General features: G+C 43.4%; 2 protein-coding genes across 4 annotated transcripts in view; one reads left to right on the top strand and one right to left on the bottom strand.

Annotated features, from left to right (window-relative positions):
- LOC141983495 (uncharacterized) overlaps positions 1-16370 on the top strand; it is a 32533-nt gene extending 16163 nt beyond the window's left edge. The window contains exon 3 of the mRNA XM_074946695.1: positions 16238-16370. Coding sequence (XP_074802796.1) covers positions 16238-16370 — 133 coding nt within the window. The remainder of the gene's footprint in view (positions 1-16237) is intronic.
- ANKRD28 (ankyrin repeat domain 28) overlaps positions 1-20639 on the bottom strand; it is a 235172-nt gene that overhangs the window by 128053 nt on the left and 86480 nt on the right. The gene's annotated exons all lie outside the window — the stretch shown is intronic.

The following is a 20639-nucleotide window of genomic DNA, read 5'->3' as shown; positions in this document are numbered from 1 at the left end:
AGCTTCTCTGATGCATACCACACCCTCCTGTGCTCTTCTAACCGCCCTGGTATCTGGCTGCGCACAACCAGCGGCCAGGCGATTTGCCTCAACCTCCCACCCCGCCATAAACATCTCCCCCTTACTCTCACAGATATTGTGGAGCGCACAGCAAGTAGTAATAACAGTGGGAATATTGGTTTCACTGAGGTCTCAGCGAGTCAGTAAACTGCGCCAGCGCGCTTTTAAACGTCCAAATGCACATTCTACCACCACAGTGCACTTGCTCAGCATGTAGTTGAACAGCTCCTGACTACTGTCCAGGCTGCCTGTGTACGGCTTCATGAGCCATGGCATTAAGGGGTAGGCTGGGTCCCCAAGAATAACTATAGGCATTTCAACATCCCCAACCATTATTTTCTGGTCTGGGAATAAAGTCCCTTCTTGAAGCTTTTAAAACAGACCAGAGTTCCTGAAGATGCGAGCATCATGTACCTTTCCCAGCCATCCCATGTTGATGTCTGTGAAACGTCCCTTGTGATCCACCAGTGCTTGCAGCACCATTGAAAAGTACCCCTTGTGGTTTATGTACTCGCCAGCTTGGTGCTCCGGTGCCAAGATAGGGATATGGGTTCCGTCTATGGCCCCACCACAGCTAGGGAATCCCATTGCAGCAAAGCCATCCACTATGACCTGCACGCTTCCCAGAGTCACTACCCTTGGTAGCAGCAGAGCTTTGATTGCGTTGGCTACTTGCATCACAGCAGCCCCCACAGTAGATTTGCCCACTCCAAATTGATTCCCAACTGACCGGTAGCTGTCTGGCGTTGCAAGCTTCCACAGGGCTATTCCCACTTGCTTCTCAACCGTGAGGGCTGCTCTCATCTTGGTATTCTGGCACTTCAGGGCAGGGGAAAGCAAGTCACAAAGTTCCATGAAAGTGCCCTTACGCATGCGTAAGTTTCGCAGCCACTGGGAATCGTCCCAGACCTGCAACACTATGCGGTCCCACCAGTCTGTGCTTGTTTCCTGGGCTCATAATCGGCGTTCCACAGCATGAACTTTCCCTATTAGCACCATGATGCCCACATTGCCAGGGCCTCTGCTTTGAGAGAAGTCTGTGTCCATGTCCTCATCACCGTGCTGATGTCGCCTACTCGCCCGGTTTCGCTTTGGCAGGTTCTGGTCCTGCACATACTGCTGGATAATGCGCATGGTGTTTAATGTGGTCCTAATTGCCAAAGTGATCGGAGCGGGCTCCATGCTTGTCGTGGTATGGCGTCTGCATGGAAAAAAGGTGCGGAACGATTGTCTGCCGTTGCTGTGACGGAAGGAGGGGCGACTGACAACATGGCTGGCTTACAGGGAATTAAAATCAACAAAGGGGGTGGCTTTACATCAAAGAGAAACAAAAACAACTGTCACACAGAATGGCCCCCTCAAGGATTGAACTCAAAACCCTGGGTTTAGCAGGGCAATGCTCAACCCACTGAGCTATCCCTCCCCCCCTCAAGTATTCTAGGCAGGACTGTATCTCTATTAAACTTTTCAAGGTGCCCCTGACAGACCTCACCGAAACAACTGTCGGCCATTGATTTCATGGAGGGAGGGAGGGGGAGCAAATGAATACAACACAAATCTGGTCTATTTCTTGTTTTATAGATTCATAGATATTAAGGTCAAAAGGGACCATTATGATCTAGTCTGACCTCCCACACAATGCAGACCACAGAATCTCACCCACTCCTGCGATAAACCTGTCACCTATGTCTGAGCTACTGAAGTCCTCAAATCATGGTTTAAAGACTTCAAGGAGCAGAGAATCCTCCAGCAAGTGACCCATGCCCCATGCTACAGAGGAAGGCGAAAAACCTCCAGGGCCTCTTCCAATCTGCCCTGGAGGAAAATTCCTTCCCAACCCCAAATATGGTGATCAGCTGAACCCTGAGCATATCGGCAAGCTTCACCAGCCAGATACCCAGGAAAGAATTCTCTGTAGTAACTCAGATCCCACCCCATCTTACATCCCATCACCATTGGGCCTATTTACCATGAATATTTAAAGATCAATTAATTGCCAAAACCATGTTATCCCATCATACCATCTCCTCCATAAACTTATCAAGTTTAATCTTAAAGCCAGATAGGTCTATTGCTCCGACTACTTCCCTTGGAAGGCTATTCCAAAACTTCACTCCTCTGATGGTTAGAAACCTTTGTCTAATTTCAAGTCTAAACTTCCCGATGACCAGTTTATATCCATTTGTTCTTGTGTCCACATTGGTACAGCGCTTAAATAATTCCTCTCCCTCTCCGGTATTTATCCCTCTAATATATCTATCTTTTACATCTTTGGCTGACAACAGACGTTGCAACAGGACTGCTATCCATCCTCATCTCCTGGCTGCTCGCCAGAAGACGGTGCAATACAACTGCCGGCAGGACTAAACAGAATGACCTGGTCGAATAACTTCTATTTATGTCCCTGCGCCCATGTTTGCCCAGGTGCTCTTGACCAACCTTACTGAGGTGGCCAAGAGCCCCTAGGACATGACGACTATGGCGATCAGGCCTACTGCACTGTCTGCTGCCACAAGGCAACGAGCTGCTGCTGTGTAGCAATGCAGTACCGCATCTGCCAGCACCCAGGAGACGTACAGTGACAGTGAGCTGAGCAGGCTCCATGCTTGCCGTGGTATGGTGTCTGCACAGGTAAGTCAGGAAAAAAGGCACGAAATGATTGTCTGCTGTTGCTTTCACGGAGGGAGGGAGTGAGGGCGGGCCTGACGACATGTACCCAGAACCACCCGCGACAATGTTTTTGCCCCATTCGGCATTGGGATCTCAACCCAGAATTCCAATGGGTGGCGGAGACTGCGGGAACTGTGGGATAGCTACCCACAGTGCAACGCTCCAGAAGTTGACGCTAGCCTCAGTACTGTGGAAGCACTCCGCCAAGTTAATAAACTTAGAGCATTTTGTGTGGGGACACACAATCGACTATATATAAACGATTACTAAAACAACAACTTCTATAAATTCGACCCAATTTCATAGTGTAGACATACCTAACTTCTCTAGGGTATCTTCAAGTCGGCAGGGCCTGATTAAATACATCCTAGAATACTTTAGGAACTGACTGAGGAGGTATCTGAGCCATTAGCAATTAACTTCAAAAACTCATGGAAGACAGAAGAGATTCCAGAGGACTAAAAGAGGGCAAATATAGTGCCAATCTCTAAAAAGGGAAATAAGGACAACCCAAGGAATTACAGACCAGTCATCTTACCAGGAAAGATAATGAAGCAAATAATTAAGCTATCAATTTGCAAACATCTAGAAGATAATAAGGTGATACAGAACAGTCAACACAGATTTGTCCAGAACAAATCATGTCAATCGAACCTAACAGCTTTTTTGACAGGGTAACAAGCCTTGTGGATAAGAGAGAAGCAGTAGATGTTGTATATCTTGATTATAGTAAGGCTTTTTAGTATGGTTTCACATGACCTTCTCATAAACAAACTAGGGAAATATAGCCTACTATAAGGTAGGTGCATAACTGGTTGGAAAATCATTCCAGAGAGTAGTTATCAATGGTCAAACTGGAAGGGCATATAGAGTGGGGTCCCACAGGGATCGGTCCTGGGTCCGGTTCCGTTCAATATGTTCATCAATTATTTAAATAATGGCATAAAGTTTACACAAAGTTTGCGGACAATACTAAGCTGGGAGGGGTTGCGAGTGCTTTGGAGGATAGGATTACAATTCAAAATCATCAGGACAAACTGGAAAACTGTCTGAAGTAAACAGGATAAAATTCAATAAGGACAGATGCAAAGTACTCCACTTTGGAAGGAACAATCAATTGCACAAATACAAAATGGGAAATGATTGCCTGGGAAGGAGTATTGCAGAAAGGGATCTGGGGGTCCTATTGGATCACAAGCTAAATATGAGTCAACAGTGTAACACTATTGCTAAAAAAGCAAATATTTTGGGATGTACCAGCAGGAATGGTGATGTACCACCATTGTAAACAATACACAGGAAGTAATTCTTCTACTCTACGATAAGGCCTCAACTGGAGTATTGCATCCAGTTCTGGACGCTATATTTCAGGAAAGATGAGGACAAATTGGAGAAAGTCCAGAGCAAAGCAATAAAAATGATGGAAGGTCTAGAAAACATGACTTGAGGAAAGATTGAAAAAACTTGGGTTTGTTTTGTCTGGGGAAGAGAAGACTGAGGGGGAGATATAACAACAGCTTTCCATACCTGTAAAAGGTTGTTACAAGGAAGGGGGTGAAAAACTGTTCTCAATCTCTGAGGATTGGACTAGAAGCAATGGGTTTAAATTGCAGCAATGGAGGTTTAGGTTGGACATCAGGAAAAACTTCCTAACTGTCAGGGTAGTTAAGAACAAATTACCTGCTGGTAACAGCTCACCTTAACTGATCACTCTCGTTATAGTGTGCATGGTAACACCCATTGTTTCATGTTCTCTGTGTATATAAAATCATCTTACTGTATTTTCCACTGCATGCATTCGATGAAGTGGGCTGTAGCCCACAAAAGCTTATGCTCAAATAAATTTGTTAGTCTCTAAGGTGCCACAAGTACTCCTGTTCTTTTTTGCGGATACAGACTAACAAGGCTGCTACTCTGAAACCTAGGAAGGTTGTGGAATTTCCATCACTAGTGACTTTTAAGAACAGATTAGACAAACACCTGTCAGACCAGGTCTAGTTATTATGTAGTCCTGCCTTCAGTGCAGGGGACTGGACTAGAACAAAATGACCTACTGAGGTCCCTTCCAGTCCTACACTTCTATGACTCCAATGCAAAAATCAGCAAACAAGCTGTACCAAGCTAATGTTAAAACTCCCCCAAAAGTGCTTTTAACACTTCAGAAAGCATATTCTTTTACCTGGAGTATTCCTTTGGCACAGCAGGTAGCAGAAGAATCCAAAGATAGGAGAAAGTTGTCATTACCAAACACATGTGAAAAGGAGGAGGGACTCATGATCAGGCACCCGCAGTATGTTGACATAAAATAAAGCACTTGTAAGCAGTCCCCCCCTCCACCCCCCGCATAAAGTCACAAGTGAATTAAAGAATCACAGATAACTATATTTTATTCAGTAAAATGTTTTATCCAAACAAAATTGAAGAGGTAAAATTAGGGAGGAAATGGATATTACCTTGGGGATAAAGGGGAAGGGAAAGAATACAAAAAAGGGGCAAAAATTCCAAAAACGTATAGAGACTGTCTAATAGATACATGCTTTGTCACAGCCCTGGCCAAGTACCCCTAATGGACCATCACTAGACTATATTAAATCTGACCCACCCTTAGGATCCCATAAGCATCCAAGCCAGCTGGATCTGAGCAGAGTCCAGACATTATCTCTAGCTCTGAAGCTCTAGGGCACACTCTGGGTGCAACTCCCTGTCTGAAACCCTTCCTTGGGATGTGGGACTTTGCAATTCAATCACCCTAAATCCCAATATCAGTGCCAAGACTTCTAAATCACCCCAGTCACTGATGCACAGTCCTCCAAAATTTCCCATTCAGTGGGCACTCTGGTTTACAGAATGGGTAACAGAATGGGTAACTGTTCAGGAACATAGACTTTGCAATGGAACTTTGCCAAGGAACACCTGACTCTGTTTTGTCTAGATCTGTAATGATCCTGTACTATCTAACATCTGAACGCAATCTCCCCTCCCTACCCCGCCCATGATCATCCCACTCCTTAGTCCTTGGACAGTGTCTTTGGGGTAAACCAGAGCCTCTCCTGCCCCATCTCTTCCAGCTTTGTCTTCTGTTTCTGATGTTAGAATGGTTCCCTTGCTTAAGAATGTCATTTACGAAAGCAGTCCAACACTTAAACAAAAGCAAATCAACAACTCTGTTTTTCCACTCAGGATGTTCCATGCTCCATATCTCCCCTCCCACAACTTGTGGGGCAGAGAGTTGTTAAAAGTCAATAGCTCTGCTAGTAGGAACTCCACTGTCCCACCAGGATATAATCATTCATGGCTGATGCCCCTGCTTTCCAGACACAATCTGCTCCTCCTACAAAATGGAAGTTCCAATCCACTCTGGAAGTTCCAATCATAAATGATATTCACAAAGCAAAAAGGAATTCATGCACTGACAGACATTCCCCAAACTGTCATAGTTGCTAGTAAGGAATTCTAGTTTTAAAAATATACTAGGATGCTCAAGAACCAAATCTTCCAAAAATATTTTTAATAAAAAATTAAAATTTTAATCTTATTTTTTCATTGCTCCTTAAACCTCTGGCTCAGATCATGGATAAGAAGAGTCTATTATACAGTTAGGCTGGGAACTGTTAAGTTTTGTAGATTATGACCAAACCCTGGATTTGGTATCACAAAGAAATTGGGAGCCTTTGGAGAGCACATAGAACTGGTGCCATGTGTTCTTGGCAGCTCATTCTGGTAAGGAGCAGACCACCATGTCCTGCAAAAGCTGGAGCTTTCGCTTCCACCTTCAACCCTAGACATTGTGAACAATAGTAATCTAGCCTGGAGGTGATAAAAATATGCATCATTGTGGTTATAGCTTTGTCAAAAAAGGACAGCTTCCTAGCAAGCTGAGGGAGGAATAAAAGGACAGATGCTTTTCCACGGAAGGAAAGGCCAATACCCACCAATATCACATCCATTTTACTTCGGCTGTTTCAGCATTCTTCATCCAGAAACTACTCTCCTGTAGGCACTGCAACTTTTTTATATTTTCTATAAAGTCTGTTGTAAAGGAAAGATACAGTAGGGTGCCAATGACAAAGTGCCTGGGGGGTGCTTCAAAACAAAAATCAGCAGGCAGGTTCTCAGAATTTACTGATAGGGATACGAAGAACAGGACAGATCCCCACCAGATTCTTTTATAGAAAAGAAACACTGGGAAGAGAAGGAGTTGCCTGTAACCAGGCTCTGGGACCTGTTAAAGAAGAAAAGTGTTGTATTTCCAGGAGGCCATGTAAGTGATTCAGCAGTGACTTGTGATCAACAGAATTAAAAGCTACAGAGACTGAATAGGATGAGACTGACGTCTGTTCTCTATCATAGCCATAAGGCTCATTGGTGCTACTAAAGCCATCCTCATGATGAGATCCAGTCCAAAACCTGAGTGTGAGGAATTCAAGATGGTATCAGCACATTGGAGTTCAAGCATCTCAAAGTTATTCCTGAGAGGTAACACTGTCTCCATTTTATAAATGAAGGAACTGAAACATATAACTTAGTAACTTACCCAAAGTTACAAAGAAAGTCGGTGGCAGAAGAAAGAAGAGAACCCAACTATCAGCTGGTTTGGGCTTTGGCCAAAAGAAAAATTTTAAAAGGGGAAACACTGAACACTAAGTCTGCTGTAGCTTTTAAAATGGTAGTAATTACTTAGGGTTTGTCTATACTTAACACAGTACACTACATTCCTGTAGCACTTCAGTGTAGATTCTACTAATGCCAACAGAAGGGATTCTCCCATCAGCATAGGTAGTCCACTTCCCTGAGTAACAGTAGCTAGGTTGACAGAAGAATTCTTCCATTGACCTAGTGCTGGTCTATGCTGTAGATTACGTTGGTATGGCTGTGTCGACTTTTCATGCTTCTGAGAGGCATAGTCATACTGAAGTTCCTAGTGCAGACCAGGCCTCAATCAGGATTAAGGGTCATTCTCCAAAATGGAGTAAAACATAAGACTGCTTTGTACTCGAATCTTAAAAGGCAGAGGAAGTCTAGAAACCATGGTTTGTCCCATAATCTTAAAGAGGACGATATTTACACTAGTTAAACTTTGAGGAAAATGCCACTAAAAAAAAAAAATGGAGTATTCTTTACTTCCCTTGCTATTATATTTGAGAGGCGTGGAAAGGAATTTTGTCCTTTCTATCCCAGCTTTTTCTACTGCTTAATCCTACAAGGAAGTCAACCCTAAATTTATAATCAAGAAGTTTCAGAGGGAAATTATTGATATCAGAATTTCAGTACTATGACTTCACATTCCACATTTTCCTTTTTGATTCCACAGTGAAGGAGTGGAGCTTCTTTACCAGCTTTAGTAACTAACAAAAAATTCATATGAAAACATGTAAACTTTAACTGATTTCAGAAGACTCCACAATGGAGAAAAGACTTAATGATACCTTAAATTGCCTTTTTAAGAACAGGTTTCAGAGTAACAGCCGTGTTAGTCTGTATTCGCAAAAAGAAAAGCAGTACTTGTGGCACCTTAGAGACTAACCAATTTATTTGAGCATAAGCTTTCGTGAGCTACAGCTCACTTTCTTTTTGCGAATACAGACTAACATGGCTGTTACTCTGAAACCTATTGGTAGTAGTTACACAGTATTAATTAAAGGACCCAATAAAGATCGAGGCCCCATTGTGCTATGTGCCATATAAACACAGTAAGAAACAGCCCCTGCCTCAAAGAGCTTAGCATCTAAATAGGCAATACAAAGAGTGCTAGGAGAAACAGAGGCAATGTGACGTGCCATTTGTCATTAGCAGAGTTAGGCAAAAAAAAACAAAACAAAAAAAACGCCGGGTCTGCAGAGACCTACCCTTGTGTTCTGTTCACACTGCCTCTGTTAAATACCATCCTTCACCCCCAGAGGTGGTTCCATTAAGTGATTCCTACATCCTGTACATACAGTTCTTCTAGGATCTTGAGCAGACAGCTGGTTAAAGAAACTACAAAAAATGCCTCTTTTCTACCACAACAGGCATAACATTTACAACAGCTAACACATGCCATACTGACCTCCCTCAAAAACAACGACACACTACCTAAAGCAGAGCTTCCTATAATCAGCAAAGACAGAAGATACCATAAAGGTCACTAGGAACCTTGCTATGTCATCAATGTAATTTACCTTGGCAACTCTTGGATATTATAATAAATTGGAGCTATATAAAATCCTAAGAAAGAGCTGATAAACTCTTATGGTTAACTTTAATACATCGGAGACAATCTATTCAGCATATCTGTGCAAGTACAAATAAACTTTTTGCAATTAAAGAATTAAAAGAGTCAATAAGCTGACTACACAGTTATGTATTTCAGTATCCTAAAAACTCTTCTGCCTGGAGACCAACACTACGTATCTACATTTTAGTGAGGCAAAAAGACATAATTTATTTCTAGAATCACATAACAAAGGAAATAGGATATCTGATTATTCATTATAGAGGATACGCTTGAATAAGCAGCCCAAGCTATCTATCCAATGAAAATAAGTAGTAAGTCCACAACTTTACTAAACATGAGACTACTGTAATAACTAACTATACTATTAACCCAATTCTTTCTTCAGAAGCCAGTAGGTATTCTTTGCAGTTTAAAACTTGTTGTGGGTTCCTAGTTCTCCCTTGAATAACTAATAGGGCTCCTAAGCCCTCAAAGTTCGTGTAATCAGATTTCAGACCCACAGGACTGAATCCTCCTAGTTCCTATGTTGCATATTGCTCATTCTCTTACTGGATCAAACTAGCAGTCCATAATTGTCCAGTATCCTACCTCCAGTAGCAACCAATACCAGATGCTTCAGAAGAAAAAGGTACGAAACCATGCCATGGGGAATTAAACAATAGCCTGGCTCTATGGAAAGCCAGTTAGAAGTTATCTTATCTCCTGAAGCATGAAAATTGACCTCTTCCAAAAACATATTTTCCTCTTTATTTTAATATCTTACCAAGGTAACTCTGGATGTTCTCATAATCCAGTGAAGTGTTCAAATTCTTCTTTAAATCCTGCTAACGCTTAATAATATTTTGAGGTAATGAGTTTCATAACCTAATTTTGTGTTGTTTAAAAAAGTATTTACACATGCTATCCACCTATCCCCCATACTAAAGAACTGGACACTTTCAGTAAAGAAACTTCCACCAGCAGTGCCTGATGGTCAGGTTCAACTGTTAACTACACCTTCTAAAAAAAAAAAAAAAAATGAATGGTTCCCTTTTTCTAAGGCATTATCTAAGTTATAACTGAATTAAAATGACACCCACTTTCAATGAGGCCTTCCTGGGCACATGAATAAATCATTAATGCAAGGATTACCTGCCAGAAAAAAAAATAGTTTTGCCTATAAAGCCGAAGTCGTGTTAGAATGCAGCAAGATGAATAGAGTCCTTCTAGGCCAAAGCATGTGTAAGATTCCATCTAAGCTATTCACTTGGCTACGGTCACCCAGAATATAGCTCATCTGGAGTGGGTGCCTATAAACCTTTAAAATGTGACTGCAGAGCAAGGACGTATCTTCTTGCCAACACACTGAGCCAACAGAATTCTCCACAAAGATTTCAGGACTGTACATAAGAATGGCCCTACTGCGTCAGAACAAAGGTCCATGTAGCCCAGTATCCTGTCTTCTGACCATGGCCAGTGCCAGGTGCCCCAGAGGGAATGAACAGAACAGGTAATCATCAAGTGATCCATCCCATCGCTCATTCCCAGCTTCTGGCAAACAGAGGCTAGGGACACCATTCTTGCCCATCCTGGGTAATAGCCATTGATGGACCTATCCTCCATGAATTTACCTAGTTCTTTTTTGAACCTGTTACGGTCTTGGCCTTCACAACATCCTCTGGCAAGGAGTTCCTCCACAGGTTGACTGTGCGTTGTGTGAAGCAATACTTCCTTTTGTTTGTTTTAAACCTGCTACCTATTAATTTCATTTGGTGACCCCTAGTTCTGGTGTTATTGGAAGTAGTAAACACTTCCTTATCTACTTTCTCTACACCAGTCATGATTTTACAGACCTCCATCATATCTCCCCTTACCCATCTCTTTCCAAGCTGAAAAGTCCCAATCTTATTAATCTCTCCTCATACAGAAGCCGTTCCATACCCCTAAGCATTTTTGTTGCCCTTTTCTGAACCTTTTCCAATTCCAATATATCTTTTTTGAGATGGGGCGACCACATCTGCACACAGTATTCAAGATGTGGGCATACAATGGATTTATATAGAGGCAACATGGTATTTTCTGTCTATTATCTATCCCTTTCTTAATTATTCCCAGCATTCTGTTTGCTTTTTTGACTGCCGCTGCACACTGAGTGGATGTTTTCAGAGAACTATCCACAATGACTCCAAGATCTCTTTCTTGAGTAGTAACAGCTAATTTAGACCCCATCATTTTATATGTATAGTTGGGATTATACTTTCCAATGTGCATTACTTTGCATTTATCAACATTAAATTTCATCTGCCATTTTGTTGCCCAGTCACCCAGTTCTGAGAGATCCTTTTGTCGCTCTTCGCAGTCTGCCTGGGTCTTAACTATCTTTTGTACTTTTTGTATCAGTAACAGAACTAAAAGAAACTTTATGTAACTGCACCTTACAGAAAAAAAGGTCTCATGACTCACCACTTTATCAGAATCTCCATGTTAGAAAGGAAATGAGTATTTGTGGTGGAAACTTTAAGCAAGTTGGTTATACAGAGTTTCTATATTTAGAATAATTTTTTTTAAATGAAAGACTGGATATCTGTTCCATGTATACTTCAAATAAAAGTTAACACTATACACAAACTTACCCTGTTCTTTCTTTATTGATACACTATAGCCAGCATAGAAGGTTAGTCAGGCTAGGTAAGTTGAAATTCTCTATTTAACATGATTAAGCCTAAACATTTCGTTTTTATAAAAAAGTTGATTACTTTACCACAATATTCAATTAACTCTGCCTAAACTTCTTAAAAGTTAAAAGACCTATCTGAACTCTTATTGAAGAAGAAAGCCCAGTTTTGATTAACAGATTAAACAAAATACATGACTTTTATATGGATAGCCAGGATATCCAGTTGTCAATTAATGAACATAATTTTGGAAGGGATATTAAAAAAACCTCTTGTTTCAGGGCTTAAGTCAAATCCTAAATATTAGAGATCAGGATGAGACCTAATGTGGAGAGTACATTCCCTCATATCTGCCGATTACACAGTTCTTACACCAGATCTCTGAAGCATCTGGTATTGGCCACTATTTAAGACAGGTTTCAGAGTAGCAGCCATGTTAGTCTGTATCTGAAAAAGAACAGGAGTACTTGTGGCACCTTAGAGACTAACAAATTTATTTGAGCATAAGCTTTCGTGGGCTACAGCCCACGTCATCGGATGCATAGAATGGAACATATAGTAAGAAAATATATACATATACATACACAGAGAGAAGGTGGAAGTTGCCATGCAAACTGTAAGAGGCTAATTAATTAAGATGAGCTATTATCAGCAGGAGAAAAAAAATTTTGTAGTGATAATCAAGATGGCCCATTTAGACAGCTGACAAGAAGGTGTGAGGATACTTAATATGTGGAAATAGAGTCAATATGTGTAATGACCCAGCCACTCCCAGTCTCTATTCAAACCCAAGTTAATGGTATCTAGTTTGCATATTAATTCAAGTTCAGCAGTTTCTTGTTGGAGTCTGTTTTTGAAGCTTTTCTGTTGAAAAATTGCCACCTTTAAGTCTGTAACTGAGTGCCAGAGAGGTTGAAGTGTTCTCCTACCGGTTTTTGAATGTTATGATTCCTGATGTCAGATGTGTGTCCATTTATTCTTTTGCGTAGAGACTGTCCAGTTTGGCCAATGTACATGGCAGAGGGGCATTGCTGGTACATGATGGCATATCTCACATTGGTAGACAGACACATTTAAGACAGGATACTAAACTAGACAGACCTGGGTTCTGATCCAGTATGGCAATTCCTCTGTGTGACAGTATATACTGTTATAGTCACCATTTTTACAAGACTATAATAAATTTGGTACAAAGTGAGCCTTGTGAGGTATCATTTGAAAACAATCTGCTGAAGAGAAGGTTACTCACCGTGTACAGAAACTGAGGTTCTTCGAGATGGCTGTCCCTGTGGGCACTCCACTTTAGGTGTCTTGGCGCCCTGCGCTTGTAATCAGAGATTTGTAGTAGTAGGTGTCCCGGTTGGCCACACATGCGTGGCAGCCGTCTTGCACCACTCCGAGCAGCTACCTAGCGTGCACAGCCAACCGAACCCCAGTTCCTTTTCTACCCCAGAGGATCAGCGTGAAACTCCAAAGTAGAGAGGAGAAGGGAGAGGGTAGTGGAGCACCCACAGGGACAACCATCTCAAAGAACCTCAGTTACTACACAGGGTGGGTAACTTTCTCTTCTTCAAGGAATGTCCGTGGGTGCTCCACTTTAGGTGACTATGGAGCAGTACCCCTCAACGGAGGGAGTGCTTCGTAGTTGGTTTATTGACAATGGCTAGGACCAAGAGCCCAAACTGTGCATCTGCAGCTAATTGTTGCTTGAGAGTGTAGTGTTTAGTAAAATGTGAGCAGAGGCCCAGGTAGCTGCTTTGCAAATGTCCGTGATGGGTACGTCATTAAGAAACACTATTGATGCTGATAACGCTCTGGTGGAGTGTGCGCGAACTCCTGGTGGAGAAGGGAGATTGTTCTGCTGTTAACACAAATGGATACAGCCCAATATCCGTTTAGGGATGGTTTGACCCTTCGAACTTTGTTTTCTAAATGTTTTTGTTCTTTCTAGGTAAAAGGTTAGTGCTCTATGGATATCAAGCCTATGAAGAGAAGCCTCCCTGCTGTTGACATGTGGTTTCAGGAAAAACCACAGGTAAGTATATTGGTTGATTTTGATGAAAGGGCGAGCCTACCTTGGGTATGAACTTGGGGTGCAGCCACTAGATCCCTTTGTATTTATAGAATGTGGTATAAGGTGGGTGTGCCATTAAGGCACCTAGCTCTCCTACCCTTCTTGCTGACGTGATGGCGATGAGGAAGGCCACTTTCATCAACATATGTAGCAATGAACAAGTAGCTAAGGGTTCAAATGGTTTCCCCATGAGGCTACGGAGGACGAGGTTAAGATCCCACATTGGGGTAGGGTCTTTTAGCATTGGGTAGGTATTCATCATGGAACGAGGTGATTGTAGCGAGGTGTACTCTGATGGAGTTAGTAGATAGCCCAGATGTTTTTAAGACCTAGTACATATTGGAGGACTCTGGGCAGTGGAGCCGACTGTGGAGAAATATAGTTAGCCTCTCACCAGGTGCAAAATCGTGTCCACTTCTATGTATATGTTTTGCATGTGCTTAGTCTGTGGCTGTTCAAGAGTACGTCTTTAATTTGATCGGAATAGTCTTTGTCAATACCAGTCAGCCATGGAGAAATCGGGCCTTGAGATGGAGAAGAGCTAGACTGGGGTGACTGACGCGTCCTGAGTCCAGAGGTGAGGTATTACAGGGAGGGTTCAAGGTGGTTTCACTGCCATTTATCTCAGGTATGGGAACCATGTTTGTCTGGGCCACGTAGGCGCAATGAGAATGACCCTGGACTTTCTTGCCTGATCTTGTGTATAACCTGACTCAGAAGTGGAATCAGGGGGAATGCATACATTAGTGGCACCTCCCATTTAATGAGGGCGTCGCCCAGGGAGTGGCGTCCCAGCCCCACTCGGGAGCAGTATTGAGGGTACCTTGCATAGTGAGCTGTGGCAAATAGGTCTATAACAGGGAACCCCTGTAGGTTGAATATGGTGGTGAGGGTTGCATAGTCCATCTCCCACTCGTGAGTTTGTGAGAAGTCTCTGCTCAATTGGTCCGCCATGGTGTTCTGGTGTCCCAGTAGGTAGGATGCAGAGATCTCTACATTGTGGGAGATGCACCAATTGCAGAGGCGTATTGCCTCCACGCACACAGGGTATGATCGGGCTCCCCTTTGTCGGTTTACATAGAACATGCATGCTGTGTTGTCCATAAGGACTTTGATAGTAGTGTTGTGGATTAGAGGAAGGAAATGCTTGCATGCGTTTCTGACTGCTCTTAGTTCTAATACGTTTATATGCAAGGTGGCTTCCGCTGAGGATCACTGACCCTGGATCATGTTGTCACCCAGGTGAGCTTACCATCCCATGAGGGAGGCATCCATGGTGATTGTTATTGTAGGAGCTTTCTGTTGAAAAGGGATGTCTGAGCAGACTCTTGTGGGTGCGTCCACCGCTCGAGGGAATCCTTTACCTTGCAGGGCATGGTGAGCCTCCTGCCGAGGGAGTGCTTGTATGGTATATAGCAAGTGCGAAGCCAGGCTTGTAGGAATCTCATATGTAGTCTGGCATGTTTGACGACAGAAGTCGAAGTGGGCATGTGTCCCAAAAGTTGTGGGCATGTCCTGGCAGACGTTTGTAGGCTGACCGTGACCGTAGTAATCAGAGTGCTTAAGTTGAGGAAGCGTTGTTGAGGTAACCTCGCTGTTGCCCCTATAAATTCCAATTTCTGGACAAGGACCAAAGTGGACTTCTGTAGATTTATTTGGAGTCCGAGATTCGTAAAGAGGTCCATTGTGGTCTGTGTGGCTTCTAGTGCTGCCTGCTGTGTTGGTTCTCTTAACAGGCAGTCATCTAGGTATGGAAAAATCATGACCCCTAGTCTGCGAAGGTGAGCTGAAGCAACAGCAAGGACCTTGGAAAAATAACCCTTGGGGCGGTTGACAGTCTGAAGGGTAGCACCTTGTATTGGTAATGTTGATGTCCTAAGATGAAGCACAAGAATCTTCCATGTGCTGCATGAATGGTGACATGAAAGTAAGCCGAGAGCCAATCTCCTTTCTCTAATGCCAGAATCATCATTGATAGGGTCACCATTTTGAATCGCTGCGTTTTCACAAATTTGTTGAGTTTGCATAAATCCAGAATGGGTCTCCATCCGCCTTTCTCTCTTTGAATTAGGAAATAATGGGAATAATCCTCTTCCCCCTGTGTTGAGGTGGTACTGGTTCCATAACCCCTAATTGCAGGAGGCGGTTTATTTCTTGTTGTACTAGGGGCTCATGAGAGGGGTCCCTGAAGAGGGACAGGGAAGGGGAGTGGGTAGGTGGGATAGAAATAAATGGGATGGAGTAACCCTGCTGGATAATTTCCAGGCCCCATCTGTCTGTGGTGTTGTTCCAGACTGGGTAATATGGTGTGAGGCGATCCCCAAAAGGTGTTAAAGTGGGTTTGAGATCCAGAATTAGAGAATGTAGAGGTCTCGGGCCCTCGACCAGACCTTCAAAGCGATTGCTTGGAAGTGGAGGGCTGGGACACAGAAGGCTGGTCTTGATTCTGCCTTTGTCCGGTCTGCCTCTATTTGCAGCATTGGGTATAGTGTCTTTGAGGCTGGGAGTATGGTGCAGCCTGGAATTTTTGGTTATAAAACCTGCCCTGCTTTTTCTTGTTTACAGGGACATAGATGCTGAGTCTTTAAGGCAACACGGGAGTCCTTTAGACTATGCAAGGATTTTGGCAGGGTCCATTATGGCAGTGTTAATCAGCAGTGCTATTTTTGCCGATGGGGCGCGTCAAGAATGTCAGTGAGCTTATGTTGGGTCTCAGGGAGCTCAGACAAGGGAGTCCGCAACCCTCTTGAAAAGGTCCTTAAAGGACTTGAAGTCATCCCCCAATGTGCGGGGGAGAGAGTGGCATGATAGTTTCATCTGGAGACAAAGATCAGACATGCATAGGTGGCAAGGTATCTCCTTCAGGTGTATCCTGTTGCTGATCAGGCTCATCCTGGGCCTCTGAAGGTACTGGGTCTGTTGGTATGGGAGAGCAGGGTGTTCTGGAGACCAGTGGTTAGGTGGTCTAATGTTCTGGGCCCTATAAATGGCCCATGGGTCCCAATATGGCCAGTTGGGTGGGAGGGCCATAGGAGGTGGCAGCCAGGATTGGGGCTGCCAAGCTCGTGTGTCTATCAGTGGCTGGTGATGCAAGGGGTGTACAGTTTTGGGTCATTGTCCTAATCATCATCACTGGAGACAGACGGCGCTGAGGCCCCTGGGGTGATGATCTGGCTTGGTCCAGGCCTCGCTGGCGTACCGTCTGTACCAAATAGGGGGGTCCCTGGCATAGAAGAAACTGCCAGGTCTGCCTGTCTAGTGAAAAGTTGCAGTACTGGGAAGCTCGGTGGTGGGGGTGGCAGTGCAGTCTGAGAGGAGAGGGTCAGAACTGTTGATACCGAGGTCTTGCTGAGCTGTGTATATGCAGCAGGTGGCGCCATTACCGTGGTCAGTGTTGGGACTTTCTTCAGCATGGTCAGTGCAGAGCTAGGGAGCTTGGCTTTAAATCACGCACCTGAGGGCCTGCCCATACCAGGTCCTTGGCTCTTTGGGAAGTCTCCTTACCGGACATTCCCAGTGCCTCTCGGTCCGAGACTCTCAGTACCGTAGGTACCGGGGCAGTCTTTTTTGCCAGGAGACCGTTTCCTTTTCAGTGGATCTCACGGTGGCGATGACCAAGACTGGTGTTTGGTTGCCTTTTTAGGGACAGGATCCTTGGAAGCTATCTTGGTAGTGGAGGCCTTGTCTGAGGCTGCTTCTGGCAACCGTTTGTCAGGAGGTGTCCTGGACTCTGGATCGGAGATGGGCCTGAGGAATTTCTCCATCATGAGTAATTTAAGTTGGAGGTCCCTGGCCTTTAGTGTCCTGGCGGTCAGATTTTTACAATGAGAACACTTTTGAGGAATATGGGTCTCTCCGAGACAGCGGATGCACTGAGTGTAGCCGCCTGAAACAGGAATCAATAGCCAGCACGTCAGGCAGTGTTTAAATCCTGGGGAATCAGGCATGCCTGAGAAAGGTCCAGCTCTGGAGAAGCAGTCGTTGTTGGCAGAGGCCCGCCGGGGGAAAACTACCCTAAAATAATATATATATTTTTTTAATATGGAAGAAATTAAAAGTAATGTTAATCGAAGTTAACTAGAATAGAGGGGATAAAAGAAAAGGAAGGAATATGAACTATCTACAGAGTTGAAGGGGCACTGCTGTCGCTCTGACTGCCAAGCGCAGTAGAGAAGGAACTGGGGGTCGGTTGGCTGCACATGCTAGGTAGCTGCTCGGAGACGGCTGCCATGCATGTGTGGCCAACTGGGGCACTGCTACTACAAATCACTGATTACAAGCGCAGGGCACCAAGACACCTGAAGTGGAGCACCCACAGGGACACTCCTCGAAGAACAACATTTTCCTGGTAAAATAGGTGTATTAATATTGTATGTAAAATTAAAAGGTTTCTGCTGCAAAACATTGCTGTAACATGTTCCAGAGTTAGAAGGGCAGGTCCAAACCACTTTTTCAGAGACAAAGACACACTAGCACCCCAGACAGATGTTAAAGAGTGATCACCGGCATAAGCGGCCATTCTTCAGCAACAGGCAGATGCAAGCAAAACGTTTACATTGCATCAGAGGAACATTTCACACCTCACATCAACAACGGACTACGTTTCACCATGACTCAACAAGGATGTTTCTAGCACAAGAAACTGAGTTATAAAAGGCGGAGGAAAACATTTGACTTCAACCTCTCCTCCTCCCATCTCTTTGCTCATGAAAACAACTCTCAAAGAACTGAACTAAGGGGGAGTGGTCCCAAGCTGAACAGAGACCCAGCCTTTGAAATTTACAACAGCATATGGTGAGACAAAACCCTTGCTTTTAAAGATACTTAGCTTGTGAAGTTAAGAGTAATATACAAGCTAATACCTATTTCTTTTTTAACCAATCTTGACTTTTATGCATTATCATTTGTAATCAATTAAAATCTTATCTTTCTGAGGTTAATAAACTTATTGTTTTATCTTAACCAGTGTGTGTTTGGATTAAAGTGTCTAGGAAACTCCATGCAGGATAATAAGGTTGGTGCATTATCATTTTCCTTTGATGAAATGACGGACTTTCTATGACCTTGCATTGTTCAGTAGTGCGCTGGACAGTACAAGACACACATTTCCAAGGGAATATATAGGACTAGGAATTTGTAGCGTCTCTCTATGTAATTCATAAGTGACCATCAGAGTGCTCATATATTTAACTGGGAGCGAATCTATGTGCTGAAGGCTGCATGAGCGGGTCAGGATTGGCTGTTCTCGCAGTAAAGCAATATAAAAAGCACCCCCGGCTAGAGAGTTAAAGGGACACTACTGTTCAACTATTCAGTTTGTACCTTGGGGAATTCCCCATTGTGGCCCAAAGTCTTTTTCCTTTCCTCTCCTAGAATGACTTAAAAGCATAGTTTGTGTTATGAGGAGTGAGAACACTTTAGTATCATTGACATTAAAAAAACCCCATCACATACACATATATCCCTATCTACCAAAGACTGGGTTTTGTTTTTTAAAAAATATTTTAAAAGTCATATTTTACCTCATAGTGCTCTTCATTTGCAGGATTCCATCAATTCATGGATCCAGACGGGGTAGCAGGTTCACTTCAAGGTTGTCTAGCTGTATGAGGTATATGATCTGAGATAGGGCATTTCCTGGGAAGGGAGAGGGGAGCCCATGGAAGGTCTTTGGTAGAGAGTCAGGGTGACCCTGGCCCAGGAAAAGTTTGGGGAAAGCAAGTACCTGCCATGCTGCCTACAAAGCACTGCCACCTGATAAAGTCTAAGAAAGTGGTGAGCTAAAACGGTTTACTATGCGTAATGGTTCAGTATATTAATATCTCATCCTTCCATCCACATATTTTCCTTTTGTCCATGTCCTCCCTTTATGGTATCTTGTCATTATACAAGAATATGAACTCTTTGGAGTGGGGATTGTTATATTTATGTTTTTATAGAAACCACAATTAAGAATAATTGTCAGGTGCTAGGTGCTGCAACATTACAAAAAAAAGGAGTACTTGTGGCACCTTAGAGACTAACAAATTTATTTGAGCATAAGCTTTCGTGAGCTACAGCTCACTTCATCGGATGCAATCAGTGGAAAATACAGTGGGGAGATTTATATACACACAGAACATGAAACAATGGGTGTTACCATACACACTGTAAAGAGTGATCAGGTAAGGTGAGCTATTACCAGCAGGAGAGTGGGGTGGGAAAAACCTTTTGTAGCGATAATCAAGGTGGGCCATTTCCAGCAGTTGACAAGAAAGTTGAGGAACGGGGGGGGGGGGGGGGGGTTGGAAGTAAACTTGGGGAAATAGTTTTACTTTGTGTAATGACCCATCCACTCCCAGTCTTTATTCAAGCCTAAGTTAATTGTATCCAGTTTGCAAATTAATTCCAATTCAGCAGTCTCTCGTTGGAGTCTGTTTCTGAAGTCTTTTTGTTGAAGAATTGCCACTTTTAGGTCTGTAACCGAGCGACCAAAGAGACTGAAGTGTTCTCTGACTGGTTTTTGAATGTTATAATTCTTGACATCTGATTTGTGTCCATTTATTCTTTTACGTAGAGACTGTCCAGTTTGGCAGATGACCCATCACTCTCACAGATCTTGGGAGACAGGCCAGTCCTTGCTTACAGACAGCCACCCATCCTGAAGTAAATATTCACCAGCAACCACACTAACCCAGGAACCTATCCTTGCAACAAAGCCCGTTGCCAACTGTGTCCACATATCTATTCAGGGGACACCATCATAGGACCTAATCACATCAGCCACACTATCAGAGGCTCGTTCACCTGCACATCTATCAATGTGATATATGCCATCATGTGCCAGCAATGCCCCTCTGCCATGTACATTGGTCAAACTGGACAGTCTTTACGTAAAAGAATAAATGGACACAAATCAGATGTCAAGAATTGTAACGTTCAAAAACCAGTCGGAGAACACTTCAATCTCTTTGGTCACTCGATTACA

The sequence above is a fragment of the Natator depressus genome, chromosome 2 (genome assembly GCF_965152275.1).
Source record: "Natator depressus isolate rNatDep1 chromosome 2, rNatDep2.hap1, whole genome shotgun sequence".
NCBI classification, from domain to species: Eukaryota; Metazoa; Chordata; order Testudines; family Cheloniidae; genus Natator; species Natator depressus.
Note: the sequence above shows the minus strand (reverse complement) of the source record. Positions and strands in the feature narration are given on the sequence as shown.